The 16751-nt window shown below is 37.1% G+C and overlaps 2 protein-coding genes across 10 annotated transcripts in view; both read right to left on the bottom strand.

Annotated features, from left to right (window-relative positions):
• FBF1 (Fas binding factor 1) overlaps positions 1-11391 on the bottom strand; it is a 28777-nt gene extending 17386 nt beyond the window's left edge. For 2 of the 8 annotated variants that reach the window (XM_051995044.1, XM_051995050.1), the window contains exons 1-9: positions 10444-10721; positions 10157-10225; positions 9836-9927; positions 7594-7621; positions 5243-5284; positions 4468-4558; positions 3797-3857; positions 3167-3217; positions 706-850 (exon numbers count right to left, since the gene is read on the bottom strand). In XM_051995044.1, coding sequence (XP_051851004.1) covers positions 706-850; positions 3167-3217; positions 3797-3857; positions 4468-4558; positions 5243-5284; positions 7594-7621; positions 9836-9838 — 421 coding nt within the window. In that variant the 5' untranslated portion in view covers positions 9839-9927; positions 10157-10225; positions 10444-10721. Of the gene's footprint in view, positions 1-705; positions 851-3166; positions 3218-3796; positions 3858-4467; positions 4559-5242; positions 5285-7593; positions 7622-9835; positions 9928-10156; positions 10226-10443; positions 10727-11044 lie in introns of those variants that run through there. The other 6 variants (XM_051995047.1, XM_051995046.1, XM_051995052.1 and 3 more) reach the window with 6 other exon arrangements.
• Positions 11392-11471: 80 nt separating this feature from the next.
• The window catches only part of ACOX1 (acyl-CoA oxidase 1), a 60650-nt gene continuing 55370 nt past the window's right edge, over positions 11472-16751 (bottom strand). For both annotated transcript variants that reach the window (XM_051995054.1, XM_051995053.1), the window contains exon 14: positions 11472-15294. In XM_051995054.1, coding sequence (XP_051851014.1) covers positions 15244-15294 — 51 coding nt within the window. In that variant the 3' untranslated portion in view covers positions 11472-15243. The remainder of the gene's footprint in view (positions 15295-16751) is intronic.

Below are 16751 nucleotides of genomic sequence, written 5' to 3'. Positions count from 1 at the left end.
TCCTAGGACACTGACAGAGTGACTTATGATCTATGAGAAGTAGGCGCTCCTCCATCCAGTTGTAACAAGGCTTCTCCAGAACCACCTAGAGTCTGGAAGCTAATTCCATGGATCTGGAGAAAAACATCTCCAGTTGAACTAAGGATTAAAAAAAAAAAGGTCCACAATCTAATGTTCCTTCTTAATCTAATTGGGTTTTCCAGGCCTTGCCCAACTAGGATGGTACTATAGTAGTCCTGGAAAGCAGAGAGGCTGTGCTGCTACCCCCTCATGGCTTTTGACTTAGCTTCATGAGTCCAGGATAGAGGAAAGCAGATTCTTCTAAAAGCTTTTCCTTTTCACAAAATCTGTGTTCTGAACCAATTAGATCAAAGAGCAAAGATTTAGCGCTGGAATGGACTTCCAGATGTCAGTTAATCCAGTTCCCTTAATTTATGAAGAACTTCTAAGGTACAGAGCGGGCAGTGACTTGTTCAAAGTCACACAGGTACTGACAATTAGGATTTGAATGCAATTATACTGAATTCAAAGCCACCACTTGTATCATGCTTCCTTTCTAGCTTTTCTTTTCTTGCCTCTGTGTATTATATGGTGCCTAATATCAGTTGAATTGAACTGAATTGAGTGTACAAAAACAAGGAATCTTTAAATGTCTTCTAAATCTCTAATCTTTACAATGTAGTCACTGAGTTACTTCCTACTCACCTCTCTCATTGGCTATTAGTTTTCCTGAAGGTCTAGGGAAATCATCAGAAAATTCCTCTTTTCCAGAATCTTTTGCAGTTGTTTTATTACTAGTTAAGTTGGACTTCTTCAGGCCTAAGAGATCAGCATCCATGTCATCCATATCCTAGAAAATCAAGAAGGTAGGGAGGGATCCCCATTGGAGTACTATTGGTTTTCATTAGGCAAAGCAATCCTTATAATAGCTTTGGGAATTATTAACCTCCTTTTTCAAATGGAGCAAGAAAGACTTCAATTAGATGAATGAGCTATTATAAGATTTATGTTAAAAGATGTTCCCAAGACTTCAAGATTTTAAAAGTTTCTAGTCTCTTCTTAGCATCAAGACTCCCCATTTAGTGCTTTCATAGATTCTGGATTAGCTCTTTTTGGCTAGCTACTGAATAAGAAGAACTGCATGCTACTTTCACTGGCTAGAGGAGATTAACTGCTTGCAATTAATTCTAAAACTCTCCACTTGTAATGCAAATAGGAATCCAAAAAGGTGTGTATCATGAGTTGATGAGAAGAAAACCCTAATGAAGAGGTGCACAAATAACTAGAAAAAGGTAAACTTTGCCTAGCAGAAACAAGGCAGGTTATTAAACAGTTAAAAGGAAAGCGTGTGAAGTCCAGGTTAGCTCCCTGCAGGCCTCAGAATCAGTCAGAGTCAGGATAAGCAAAAATCCTTGTTCTTTAGAAGGAGCAGTGAAGGGGATCAACAAAACTACCACATGCTCTCCACCAACCTCCCTTCTCCTCGTCCTCCTCCAAAGTGACTGTGGCTTGTCTTACTCCACCCCCTAATCCCTCCTCCGATTATCTGTTTACACCAAAAGATAGAGCCAGCACAGAATAGTGAGAAGGGCCATTTTCCCAAGCATATGCTAATAGAGTTATTGTCCAATTAATTAGTAATTAGCAATTAATTAGGTAGGACGAGGAGAAGGGAGGTTGGTGGAGAGCATGTGGTAGTTTTGTTGATCCCCTTCACTGCTCCTTCTAAAGAACAAGGATTTTTGCTTATCCTGACTCTGACTGATTCTGAGGCCTGCAGGGAGCTAACCTGGACTTCACACGCTTTCCTTTTAACTGTTTAATAACCTGCCTTGTTTCTGCTAGGCAAAGTTTACCTTTTTCTAGTTATTTGTGCACCTCTTCATTAGGGTTTTCTTTTCATCAACTCATGATACACACCTTTTTGGATTCCTATTTGCATTACAAGTGGAGAGTTTTAGAATTAATTGCAATTACTAATTAGCCTTAAGTACACGATTGTCTGATTCCAGTGCACCTATTCAGTTTCAGCCCTTTACAAAAGTGTATTTTTATTTTAATAATGTTGTATTCTTATAGAACATGATGACTAGATGAGAAGAAGACCCCAAAGAGTATGTACTAGTTCATCTTTGAGAGTGAAGACTTTGAGTGTCTAAGAAGACAAAAATTCCAGGCTGACCTGTATAGGTTTGTGTCCTCAGGGACAACATTGTGAGAAAACAAAGGGGCTAGAGAATATTTTTTTAAAAAGTGAGACAGGAAAAGAAGATGTGATCAGAAGTTCAAAATTCCAAAGGATGGCACTCAGGGGACATCAACCCAAATAGCCAGTCAAATGGCTTGCACAACAGGCCAAAAAGAGTAAACCTCCAGCTGAGGCTAGAAAACATCCTAACTCCAAAGGCTTAACCTGAGTCTGAATGTGGACAGTAATTCTAAGGGTCAGGGCTACATAAGGGGGCTTACTGAAGAAAATGAAAATGAAAACAAGGAACACGGAAAGAAGTTATTTGATGCTTTTTTACATGAGCCAAGCTAACTGATACCAGATTGTGTAGATGTAATTTACCTTAATTATCTAGGTTGAGCCCTTAAACTCATAAAGCTTACTTGTATACCTGAATAGAACAATATGCTCACTGCAGTGGGCAAGGAAGAGGACACTAATTAACATGAGGAAACACTAGGATGCCAGTGAAGTAGTCTTTGGAGGAAACATAATTTCCTCTCCTTGTTTTCTGGATAGAAGCAGTGAAAAGTTACCTAGGGCAAATGGTACATCTAACAGAGAGTCTACTACCTTGGGACTGCCTCATTTCACCACAGGTTTCCACCAACTGCTTCTTGGAGCTCCCATCTTTACCAAAGTAGTTACTAGGCTTTTGGTAACCTCCATTTTTGTAAAAGAAGGCCCTGACATTGGAAAGCCTCTCCAAATCAAGAAGGTCTATTTATACTCAAAGGTATAAATACCTAAAGGATTAATACCTGTGTCAGGCTCAGCAGTTTTATTTTATTTTATTTTTACAGAAACCCCCTCAAAAAGTTAAAACTGAAGAAATATTTTTTAAAATGAAGCAAGAATCACTCCCCCCCCCAAATCAGTTCAGTTCAAATTTTACTTTCCTTCCAAGACTAAGAAATGATGGAAATAGTTTATTACCTTCATAGACCGCAGCAAAGTCTGTGGATCTGCTTCTGACATATCAGAAAACTGAGCTCCCAGGGAAGGAAATATGTTGAAGGACATAATTAATATTTAAAAAAAAATCTAGCATATCACTCTACTCCTGCAAAGGAAGATAGAACATGGAGGATCAAAAAGCCAAATGAGATCCCAATAGGTCCTCTCTGTGTTACTTGAGGCTTAACCACTATGATCTGAAGAAACTGGAGACAAACATATAGCAAAGCATATATCCTTGAGATACAAGGACCTTGTAATAGCTATGCTTTTCTATTCTTTCCAAGTAAAAAGGTCATTACAATCACAAGCACTCCTCCAATAATGGGCATAATTCTCAGTCCCCATGGGAAGCATGCAGGAAGAATAAAATCCAAACAGACAACAGATTCATGGAGTTCCACTGATTAGTTGAACTTTCAGTGGCAAATTTTTGGCTTTGGGTTTACTAAACAGGTTTGGAGTACTATTTTATTTTAAACATAAACTAGGTACTGTGAGGGGTTTAAAAGATTTTCATAGTCACGACTTAGGTCACACTAGCTGTTACACTAAGTTCCCTGGCCAACAGATACAGAAGAACAAATGGCAGTAACCTGGCTCTCTCACCTCAGCATCTGCACCTGCCTGGGCTGCCATGGTGCTGTAGAAATCATCTTCCAGAATGGACCTGGCAAAAGAATTGGAGAATTACAGACAGATTTCCTGACTGCAGCTTATAATTCTAAGAAAGTCAGAGAAGACGGAGCTACAAAGAGCTTTCAACAATTTGTTCTCTATAAAAGTCAAATTTTTTTGTGCTGGGGGGATTTTAGAGATTATATAGTCCAATTCTTAATGGATACTCTGGCAATCTAGTGAAGTCGATGGACATCTGAGAATAATGTTTTTCAATGTATACAACTCAATGAATTAAAGAGAAAATGAATTATTATTGAAATAAGTTCCTAAAATTAAAAAAAAAAAACACAACTAAGTTTATAGACCCAAGAACGCTGCTCTAGTCCAATATTCTTATCTGATAAAGAACTCAAGGCCTAGAGAAATTAAGTCTTTTTTTGAGGTTATTTTGCTAAGTAGTGGTAGAAGTCAAACTAGAACAGATAGTCTCACTATTGTCATGATACTTTAGTGAACTCACAAGTACAATCAGAAGAAAAAGGGCACAATAGGGCCAGAAGTAAAATGAAGAGTAAGAGAGAAGATAGTAAGGTCAAGCTGGAAGCAAGAAATGGTTAATAAAAATGGACGTCCAGAGATCTGTATTAACTCATTCTCACTTTTTTCGGGCCCTCGCAGAAAAACCCCGAGATGATCCTAGGCTCTCCCTGGGACTTGCAGTTAATTGGAGAGGCTTCTCAGGTGGCATTGCTGAAAATAAACATCAGACAAGTCACATGATTGCCCCATAAAAAGGGCCCAGGGTCAAGAGAACAGAAATTTCTGTCATCTTTTACAAACCTTATACATGTGGGAAGACATGGTCACTACAGGCATATCCTGCAGATGAAGTAACTATCCTTTTAAGTGCTGACTTCGTGTATGTGGAAAAGGAAGAAAAGGGAAGGAAGGAGGTATTATAACTAAAAAAAAAATTAGCTCTCTAAGAGCCAATGTGAGGGTGAGGGTCTCATCACTCACCTGACCTCATCTTGAGGAAACGCAGGACCTATAGATGCTCCAAACTTTAGAATATGATGGTCAAATAAAGATTCCCTTTTCCTAACAGTCTGAATGGTACAAGAGTCATTATCTACTTCTATATCCCCAAAAAAATCTTATTTGAAGTGGAAGGACTGCAATGTATTTCTTCGCCAGTGAATTGGGATTTGGGCTTCTGGTGACTATATCCTAAATCCTTCCAATCCAGAAGGCCACATTCAGGCACATGATTGTGTGATTAGAAATTTAATGAAATAATTCTGAATTGACTGTGGTTGGATGAGTTTTGGGGTCAAAGAGAAAAGAAAGAAAAAAAAGGGAGACTACCTTTTGGGGGAAGTACCAAGCCCAACCTAACCCCCCCCAAAAAAAATTCAAGAAAGCAGCATTTACTATCATCATCCAAGAGGTCGCCAAGCATATCATCAATCGAACCTGGAACAGAAAAGGGAACATCATGAACTCAGAACAACATTGAGGAGAATGCATTTTACAAGAATCAAATCAAATGCATCCTGACATTTAGTTAAAACTCCCATGTAACTCAGGACTGAGGCTTAGCCTTCCCCGTTGTTTCCCATAATTCTGCAATCAGTCAGAACACCAAATGGAATCCTCAAAATTAAACTCTTAGAGGATTGGGGGAATTGTTAGCATGGATCTGTATAATTAGGTTCTCTATTGCATGTGATTTCAAATCTTCTCTTTTCTAAGCCTCCCATAGGACCTCTTCAACAGAGGGTTTTAACTTATATTTTGAGAAAAAAAGAGAGGCCATTCATTATTAACTTCCCTACTTTAGAGCTCAAAAGCTCTTGGCATCATTCTCTATTCTCTGCGCCTTAATTCTAGTCACTGATGAAATGGTCTTTTACTTTGTTAAAATCATTCTATTTGTACACTAGGACGGCTTATTTCCCTTCATTATCTGTCATCCCTTTCTTTCCACCCTCAAACCCCCACTCCAAACATTTTTCTTCCTTTTCTCTGATCTTCAATTTTTCTGTTTACAAACATCTCTAGATCTTCCCCATCCTTATAAACTCTTGCTCGACCCTCATTGTTCTCCTCAAGTTCTTAGTTTATAATATCACCTTTTTCCAGATCCAAATTTTTGAAAGATTATCTACACTTACTGCCTGTATATCCTTTTCTCATCACTCAATTGAAACTGTTCTCTCCAAGTTACCAAAGATCAGTGATCTTTTAATTGCCAAATCTGATGGGTCTTTTCACAATTCTTATCCTTATTGATTTGTCTGTGGCATATGAAACTCTGACTTGCTCCTTGATACTTTTCTCTAGGTTTTAGTGACCCTATTTTGTTCTCCTCCTGATTGAAACTCTCAGTCTCCTTTGCTGGATAATCAGTGATTTCCATGCCCCAATTCTAAGTTTCCCTCAAAGCTGTCCTCTTCTCTATACAATCTCTCATGATGATCTTATCAGTTTCCAAAAATTCCCTATAGCCATACTAGATCATTAGTCTGTGCTCCAGACCTATTTCACCAACTGTCTATAAGACATTTCCAACTAGATGTCCCATCTTAGACTCATCAATAACTTTGCCTTTAAATTCACCTCTAATCTGAACTTCTTTATTTGTCAAGTGTATAATCAATAACTGAAGTTTACAACCTAAAATCACTCTCAATTTCTTATTTTCCCTCATGATAACAATAATAATAATAGTTAGCATTTCAATAGCTCTTTAAATTAAGTTTGTATAGCACTTTACAATTATCACTTTATTTTATCCTCACAACAATCCTGGAAAATAGGTGCTATTGTTATCATTCCTGTTGTGGCATAGAGAAGCTAAGGGACTTGTTCAGGATACAGAGCTACTAAGTATCTTAATCTAGATTTGAACTCATCTTCCTGAATCTAATGCACTAATACATAGCTGTCTAGCTCATTCTTCATACGCAAACATTACCAACACTTGATTCTAATTCCATATAACCATTTCCTTCTTTCCATCACAGGGAATTCCAATTCTTTATTCTGGAACTCTAGTCATTCTAGGAACAGATGATATATCTTTATTATCAAGCATCCTTTACCTTTCAATTTCAAACTTCCTTAGCCCTTTAGGCAAAGGGAAAAATATCTGCTCCCCCAAAAAAGTTTTTCTATGTGAGTCTCCTCTTCCCTATTTCTCATCTCCTCTCTCTATCCTACCCATACCACTATACTGGTTACACAGCCAAGTCAGAGAATGTGCTTTTGTTGCATGGATCTCTCTCAACTCTGGATATCCTCAAAAGTGCTCACTTCCTAATTTTTAATTTAAACATGAAGGCTAGTGAGGCAGGATGAAGGCTAGAGAGGTAGATCTCTAGCAATATAATGGCTCCTGCCAACTCTAAGAAAGACATCAGTCAGAAAAACCTGGAAAGTCCTCAATGATCGCAAGCAAAGCAGAATGTATTATGTACAAAATAATAGTAATGCTCTGAGATGATCAGTTGTGAATGACTTGGCTATTCTCAGCAATACAATGGTCCATGAGTATCTTGAAAGGCTTATGAAAAATTCTATCTATACCCAAAGAAAGAACTGTGTCTGAAAACAGATTGAAGCATACTTTCTGAAGGTTTTTTTTTTTTTTTAAGGGGGAAGACCTATGTTTTCTTTCACAATATGATTTTAATGGAAATATTTTGCATAAAAAAAAGAAAGACATCAAAATATCAAAGTTACTAAATAGGTGTTCTTTTTTTTGTTTTGCAGGGACTCACTTTTCAGGCCTTTCTTCATTTTTGTGGCCTAAATGAAAAAAAAAAGTCCTATTAAAACAATTAAATGATAAGTGAATATTACAATTTAGAAGACAAGGAGTTGGGATCAATCTTTTGGGCTGAGATAGCAGGAGAGAGATAGATCTAGGTTTTTCTTCAACATACTTAACTTTTTGTTGTATAACCAGAGAGCAAGGAGGCAACAGTGATATTAAAAAGATATTCTGACCCTATTAGATTGGCTAAATTGACAAACAAGGAAAATGACAAATGTTGGAAGGAAACGAGGAAAATAGTAGGTAGTAAATACTTTAACATATTTTTTTAAATTTTTATTTAATAATTACTTTATATTGACACTCGTTTCTGTTCTGATTTTTTTTTTCCCTCCCTCCCTCCACCCCCTCCCCTAGATGGCAAGCAGTCTTTTATATGTTGGATATGTTGCAGTATATCCTAGATACAATATATGTTTGCAGAACCGAACAGTTCTCTTGTTGCTTTAATATATTGTTGATGGAACAGTGAATTAGTCCATTTTGGAAAATACTTTGGAATTCTGCCCCAAAGACTATTAAACTTATATATACCCTTTGACCCAGTGATACTACTTACTTGGCCCCCCAAAATCAAAGAAAAAATGATACATAGATCCAAAAACAAATATAGCAACTTTTTGTGATAGCAAAGAATTGGAAACTAAGGGAATACTTATCAATTAGGTAATGACTAAACAAGTTATGATATATGACTATGATGGAATATTATAGTGCTATAAAAATTGGTGAAGAAGATGGTTTCAAAAAACCCTAGGAAGTCTTATATGAACCAATATAAAATGAAGTGAACAGAACAGCACAATTTATACAATAACAACAATACTGTGAAGACAAACAACTCTGAAAGTCTTAAGACCTTTGATCAATATAACCAACAATTCTAAAGGACTCATGATGAAACTGGCTATCTACTTCCTGCTGGAGAGGTAATAGAACTGGCCTGCAGCTTAAAAAAAATTTTTTTTTGGATATCGCTAATGTAGGCATTTGTTTTGCATAACTGTATATATTTGTAACCGATTTTGTTTTTTGGAGAGGAGCAGAATTTACATGTAATTTTTATTGCATCATGATCTGAAAAAAGATGCATTTACTATTTCTGTCTTTCTGCATTTGATTTTGAGGTTTTTATGCCCTAATACATGGTTAGATTTTGTGTAGGCTCCATGTACCACCAAGAAAAAGTATATTCCTTTATGTCCCCATTCAATTTTCTGCAAGGTCTATCATACTTAGGTGTCTTAAAATGAGGAGAATTTGGAACTGAAAATAAAATAAAAGTGAACAACAAAAAGACCAGAAGCCTCTTTATTATAAAGCTTTCTTATTTAGTTTCCTAGGATAACCACATTCTGTTAAAATAATTCTGTATTCAACATATATAGGACTGCTTGCCATCCTGGGCGGGGGGGGGGGGGGGGGGGGGGGAGGGGGGGGGGAGAAGGGAGGGAGGGGAAAAAACGAAACATAAGTGATTGCAAAGGATAATGTCGTGTAAAAATTATCCTGGCATGGATTCTGTCAATACAAAGTTATTATTAAATAAAATAAAATTAAAAAAAAAATAATTCTGTATTCACTAGCCAACAAAGACCATTATGGGAACAAGTTGGTCTTTACAATATTTACTGCTTTCCAGAATCAAACACGCTAACATCCCACACAAGTCTTTTTGCCCATGTATCTTAGAACCTGTAACATGTTTCTCCACCCCAGGAATTAGGGAAAATGTTTTCAAATGGAACTATTAAAGGCTCAGAAATACTTGCTTAATAGCTTAATCAGAAGTATTAATGCCCCTCCTTCCTCTGCTTCCATTCTACTTTTGGCACAGCTCTGGCTCCCTTTCTTTTAGTCTCCCTGCCTCTAAAGAGAAGATTCTCAACTGCAACCTCGCTTTGTTCTTGGTCAAACTGAGACCTGTTGGAGACTTTAGGTCTTCCAAAGCCAAGTTCTCTCCAAGGCCTCCAGGGCTATCTCCAGTCTTCCTGATCTCTATCTGGCCACTGGACTCAGATGGCTTGGGGGGGGGGGGGAGGGGAAGAGAAGAGGCAGTGACCTTGCAAGCCCTCCCCTCACTTCAGTTCCATTCACTTGCATGTTATGGCATCACCTCTCTAATATCATGGTTCTCTTCGAGAAGGAAGGACAAACAACAAAAACATAAAGAGTATCCCACATACCATCTCAGGGCTCTGGGGACTCCTGTCAACAGGGTCTTTTTGTTATACAGTTCAGGTGGTTAGGTCTGTGACCACATCATGTTTAATCATCCCTAGTGAAAGAAATTGTTAGTACAAAAGATGTCCAAGATTCAGTTAAATTTTCAAGTAACTTGTTTGCATAATATATGCCCTTATAATATGGAGTTGAGAGAAATGTTTAAAAACCACATGCCAGTAACTGGCTGGGAAGTAAGTTCCATGGACATAGCTAGTTGATTTCCAATATGCAGAGAGCCAACACACTTTGATGAGTAAAAAAAAGGGAAAAACAGAAAGTACCTAGATGAAGGGAGGGTGTCTGGTATCACAGACCATACTCCTCTTGGACCAGATATCTCTGAGGCCTCCCTGTGTGAAAGGAATGAGTGTAAGGGCAAGAAGATGACAATTTTGACAACTCTGTATTTTGTTGATGGCCTTTTGGATTTAATTAGTCATTTCTGAGGAAGAAGGGCCATCCTCTTTCCCTCCTGATGGAACCCTCCCTTAAAACAAAGGAAAAAAAAAAACCATCCAATATAGATCTCTGCTATTGTATATGCTATTTTTGTCCTAGGAGTCCCTACCTTTCTGTTGAGTGGAGGGAAGTATGTTTCGTTATTTTTTGTCTGGGACCTTCAACATCTCTTCTCCCATCAGATTTAGCTGGGTGGGGGTCATCTGTGTTATCTTTATAACTGGTTTGTCTGCCTTATTTATTCATTTATTTATTCCTTGTTTCAAAAACTCGGAATAAGGGATGGGCAGGTTGAGTGATGCAAAGACTTAGAGGAAGGCCTCTGGCTCACTGAGTGTTTCTTTTGTTGGGAGGGTTTGTGGCAGGCATGGACTAGAATGGTAAGAGGTGTGGGGTGTCTATTTGCCCCGCTGGAGGGACTATTCACACCGATGACATCACAGCTGCATTAGCGCCCGGGCTGAGCATTCTCCTGGGCTCCAGAAGGTGGGAAAGAGTCACCAAGGTCCCCGGAGCACCCTTTGTCCCTCTATTGGGCGGTATTCGGTCTCAGGGACACCTCCTCACCTGCCCCACGGAAAGGACCACTTCCAGTACCTCCTCTACAACCCGGGCTCCGCCCCCGCCCCCGGCCCGCCCGCCATCCTCGCAGTTATCACTCGCTGGTTCCCAGCGACCCCGACCTTCCTAACTTATGCTACCCGGCATACCCTCCTCTCCACAGCCACCCACCAACACTTCTGGCTGGCCGCGGCCCCTCAGAGGGTCCTGGCTTCTTCCGCGGCCGCCTAGGTCCTCGGTGGCTAACTTCCACGGTTGGCCAGGCACCGCTCTCGCAAGGTACTCTGGGAAATAGCTCAAACACCGCCTTAGGTTGAGAGGAGCAGGGAAAAACTACAGCCCCCAGAGTGCCCCGCGCCACAAACGTTAGCGGGTCCAACTCCCCTTCTTCCTTGGATTTACTTATGGCTGAGGAAAGGGAAAAGAGATTCTAAGGTGGCTAACTCTCCCGCATTTAAATATTTAAATGTCATCCCCTCTCTTTCACGGAGAGAAGGGTGGTAGGACAACTCTTCCCCAGGAACGCCCGGGCAAGTCTCGAAACTAGAATGCAGTCATCCAATAAATAAACGACACTTTATTATTTGTACTAATTACACACTTTTATTAACGTTATCAAATCTCACAAAGATCAAAAGACGGTATAGATCGGCAAGAGAGAAGTGGGTCCATGCAGCCTGGTCATCAGGCCCGCGATTCCTCTCCGCAGGGTCTACCATCGTTGAGGGGCCGAAGCCCTAGGCGAGTCCTATTCAAAAAGCCGCAGAAAATGACCCCAACAAAACAATGAGAGCCTAGGTTGTATGGGGGGAAGAGGAGGAAGTGGAGGGAATTACAATACTTGGAAAGGCGCCTGCGCACTGCTACTAGAATCACAGAACCTGTTACAGATGAGGAATCCGAGACCCAAAGGATGGAAACAAGCCTAGGTTCTAGAGCTAATTAAGAGGCAGAGCTGGACTTAGAACCCAAGACTCCCTTGCTGAAATAGTTAGAAACCATTTGACTGATTCCATGGCCTTAAATTTTTACTATGATTGTATGCATCTGAAGAGACAAAGGATTCAATAAGTATTCCCAAGATAAGGTTCCATACTTTGTACATCAAACTCTTGATTTGTGAAACAGGATAGTAAAATGAAAGGCAAGCACAGCAGCAAAGTTTTGTAATAGAGTTCAGAATATCTAAAACCATCCTCTAACTCCCCAACTTTTCCCAATTATCTTAACATAATTTTAAATGACAGTACACCAGCATAAGGGAAACATGTTTTCCAGGCTCACTGAGTTAAAAATTTACATTTCACCTGTTACAGTTCAACTTACCTACCTAAAAGGTTTTCTTACATAATTCATAGTGTTTACTGACTTCATCCTAGAAACAGTACTGGAAATTTGAATATAAACTTGGCTAGATTTAGTTAAGAAAACAAACACCAAATCTAACCTTAGTTATTTTAAGTCCTTATTTTACAAGTTGATTTGGTTTCTAAAAATAAAGTATTAAACCTGATCATTGAAACAAGTCAAAATCAGGCAGAGCTATATAGCAAGCCCTTTCAGATTTCAAGTCTTCCAATTGCAGATTTCCTAGTGTTACTTCAATCCAGCCCCACATCTTTTGAGACTGGATCTGAGATTTCAAAAAGTATTATTAGTATGTATTAAATAAAGTTGTAAAAGCCTATTAACATAAAAAAATCTGAGGCTCTCAGATATAAACAAAAAAAATGAAATACTGAAAAGGAGAGGGCTTTGGAATTAACTGGGCAAGAAACCTAATAATTACAGCAACTTTCACCCCTAAATGCTCAAAATTATCAAAGCTTCCACTTAGAGCTCTTTCTCCTTTAAAAAAAAATGTAATCTAGTAACTATTAACATTCAAAGGAACAGATGTATTTATAGATATGTGACAAATTCAAATTTATGACAGGGGAGCACCTGATTAAAGCTATTATGAAGTACCTGGATTCAGTCACTGTGCTACATAACACTAAACAAGTACACTCTCTACAATGAAGTTAAACTGTTATTTAACAAGACTAGCTACTTTAAAGGGCAATGCAAATACAATGGGTTTCTGGACAAAGTCCTCTGAGATTACTCAAGCAGAAAACAAATACCAAATAATATTCTGTAAACAGGCATTATACAGAAAAACACAGAATTCAGATTCTTAAAATACCAATGGGGAAGATTAATCAGTGAATCAAAAAATTACCTGAATTAAATTCACATTTAGTTTTCAATTTTCTATACTGATCAAGATAAAACATTTCGCCAAAAGGCAGGCATTGGTGTTATCTAACAAAAGCTAATAAAGTTTTGTAAAACTATTTAATTCAATGATTAAATTAAATGATTCATGTTTTTTAAATTAGGTCCTACTTTATTTGCTTTTAGTACTACTATACTTTAGTACGAAAAGTTTAAGTTTTATAAAATTTAGTTTTTACTGAGACAGATTCCAAATTAATGAGGTTTTGCATCTTAAATTCATTTTTAATTAAAAAAACCTCCATTTGCATTAATTATATTGGTGCAAAGCATCTGAATCTTAGTGAATTAAACAGTACAAAAAGTCCTGCCTGAGTTTGTTAAGAAATGAAATTTGACAAACTAGGTTTTTAGAGTCCTCCTGATATTTGCAGTCTCCTCAAACTTGTTTATCATGATCACAGATCTACTGTACAGTGTTTACCAAGTATTATTCCAATCCACTTAATACTATCATTACACAAATACATCTTGGCAAAATACATATAAGCATTATCACAGAAATAATGGTTCTGTATTGCAATACAAATAACATTAAACACCTTGATTTTTTTCCTTTCACTTTTTCCCCACTAATTCAGATCTTAGGTTACATTCCTGATTAACAATAGAATAGTATTGCTTCCTAACTAGAATATAAGTGTCACACTGACAGAAGTGTGGTTAATTTTCTTCTAAGAAAGACAAAGTCTGAGTCAACAATAACATTTTTAAACTTGAGATTCTGAAACTTTTTACCTGGGAAAATTTCATTAGTCATTCTTTATTTTGCAAATTTGATTTAACATATTCTGAAGATTTCTTGGTTTTTATACAATCTTATATTCAGATTAAGTAAAATTCTAGTATTATATTTCACCAGGCAACTGTTACAGAAAGATATATAAAATTAAGTGATTTTTGCTATTTTATATTATCACAAATCACAAAATTCAATTAAAAGCTATATCCTTAAATCTTTGTTACTGAAGAACTGTGCAAATGAGACTTTAATAGAAAGGGACTTTTTAGCACTTCAGATAAAGTTCCTTAAGAACACAAAGAAAAGAAAAACCACACTTGCACCAATGAGTGGCTAACCTATGTGGCTCTTCATTTCCTTTTTTTGTTTTTCCTGCCAGTGTCTCAGGAGAGCTGTTCTCTATTCACATTCAGAAAAGACTTGTCCTCCATATACTTTGGAAGAGACCCAGCATCAATCACTACTGTATTTAGGGTACCATCGAGTCATTTTAACTTTGAAATGCTAACTTTATTCTTCATCCTCACAGAGGTTAACACTGCTTCTCATTGGAAAGGATATAAATAGAAAAGCAGCTCTTTAAGTTAAAATTAAATATTGGTCAATTGGTCAATAAGCCAATTTCTAATCATACTAGGAAAGTACTGCCACAGAATGCTTGGGCTGGGAAATGTTACTGGGGAGTGCAAATTTTTATGTCCATAGTAATTATTTGCCAAAGAAGAAAAGAAAAAGAGAAAAAGGCATTAGCTACAAAGCAATGGTTTTAACCTTTTAGATGGGCCTTCCCTCTCTATTCTAGTTCCTTAGCTCATACTTTTAAACAAAGTCCCAAGAGTAGAATGATTATAAGAGTTGTAATACATTTGCAGGCAAGCCTGCAAATTGAGATTCTCTTTGCACCTCAAAATATATCTTCTGCTCAAAAATACTTCACACTTAAAATATATCCAGTGATTAGCAGTTATAACTTGAAAAGTCAACTACTTAGTAGTTAAAAACTGCTAATTATCATAGAGGTCATGGACCACAGAAATTAGCAGCACTATGAATAGAAGCCATACTATATATTTTAAAAAGCTTTTCTGAATGCTTAAAAAGTCTCTCTCACTATTAATTGCACTTAAGACACATCCATTTTTCTTTCAATTTCCCAAATATTTTCATTTTTCTTCATTTATAAAGAGGATGAGGGATCAATTTATTATTTGTTCTAAGGCTATCAGTATTTGATAAAGATTTCATTCAGGATATATGCATCCAGTGTAAAGGAAGGCAAAGCAAGTATGTTCTGAAGCTGATGGAGTTACACATCATAAACAGATTTCACAGCTTAGATTGCAGTGGCTTCAAGTGTTTGTAATAAGATTCATGGACCTGCAGAGGAAAGGAAAAGAGTTACTGCTAGCATGACCTATTAGTTTTAAATTGTTTGCTAATTTTCTTTTTTTTTCTTCCTTTTCTCTCTCTCGCCCCTTCTTTTTCTTTTTGTCTCTTTTTCTAACCTGTTGAAGCAATCAGTGTTAAATAATTTGCCCAGGGTCACAAAGCTAGGAAGTGTAAGTGAATTATTTATAATTTACAAAAGTACAGCTATGAACATATTTCTACATATGATGCTCTTTTTTAAATTTTGGGGGGGATATAAGTACCAGTGTCCCTGAGTCAAAGGGTGTACACAATCTAATGATTTCTAGAGTATGGTTCCAAGCTGCTTTCCAAAATGGCTGGACACCTTGTAGCTCCAACAGTAATGCATTCATATTTCTGTTCTCCTCACAAACAATATCTAAAATAATAAGCTAACACTTATATGCTACTTTTTAATGTTTGCAAAGGACTTTATATTACCCAAAATGATTCTCAACAACTATGTGAATTATCATTGCATAAATTTAACATGAGAAAACTGAGGCTGAATGATTCAAAGACACAGGGATCATAAAGACAGCTGAACTCCAATCTTTCTGATTCTAAACTCAGCCCTAAAATTGTTCCTTTTTAACTTGTGCGGTTCTCTCAATCTCTTGTTTGGTCAAGCATTCTTCTGCTATCCAAAGTGGCCCAATTTATTTCCTTCCCTGATTCTAATTTGTTTTTGATGTGACTTTTTATATTTGGGCCATGTATTTTAGAGCTTATTTTGGTAAATAGTATAGTACTTTGATCAAAACCTAATTTCTACCAGACTTCTTTCCAATTTCCCCAGCAATTTTTTCATACAGTGAGAGTCCTTTCCCTCGTGATGGGAAGCTTTGGGCTTATCTAATATTATTTTGTTTTGTTTGCTCTTAAGACACTTCTAAACTGTGTGAGTCTGTGCAAGTCACCTCTGACTGCCTTAGTTTCTTCAACTGTAAAATAGGAATAATAATAGCATTTATTCCCTAGGATTGCTGTGAAGGTAAAATGAGCTATCTGGTCTTGTGTACTTACTCTATCTGTATCAATGATCAACTTTATTTTTAATCAGTATCAAATGCTTTTGATGACTACTCCTCTGTTTGAGTCATAGTACAGCTATGAAAGCCCCTTCTATTCTCATCTTTTTTTCTTATTACCTTTTAGACTCTTGATATTTTATTCTAGATCAATTTTGTTTTTATAAGCAATGTGAAATAGTTGGAAAAAATACACGACAATAATGTAAATGGAAAGAACTATCACAAAACAGTAGAAATGGAAAATTTCATAATTATAAATAAGTTTGGTCCCAAAGAAGAGATAAGGGTAAGCCATTTTTCCCCTTCCTCTTATATAGAATTTTGGGGTCCTTAGGTGTGGAACAATGCATATAATAACAGATTTCAAAATGGTTTTGCTAAAATATCCCC

This window comes from Antechinus flavipes, chromosome 4 (genome assembly GCF_016432865.1).
Source record: "Antechinus flavipes isolate AdamAnt ecotype Samford, QLD, Australia chromosome 4, AdamAnt_v2, whole genome shotgun sequence".
Lineage (NCBI taxonomy): Eukaryota > Metazoa > Chordata > Mammalia > Dasyuromorphia > Dasyuridae > Antechinus > Antechinus flavipes.
The sequence above is the reverse complement of the archived record's forward strand: the minus strand, read 5'-3'. Positions and strand labels throughout refer to the sequence as shown.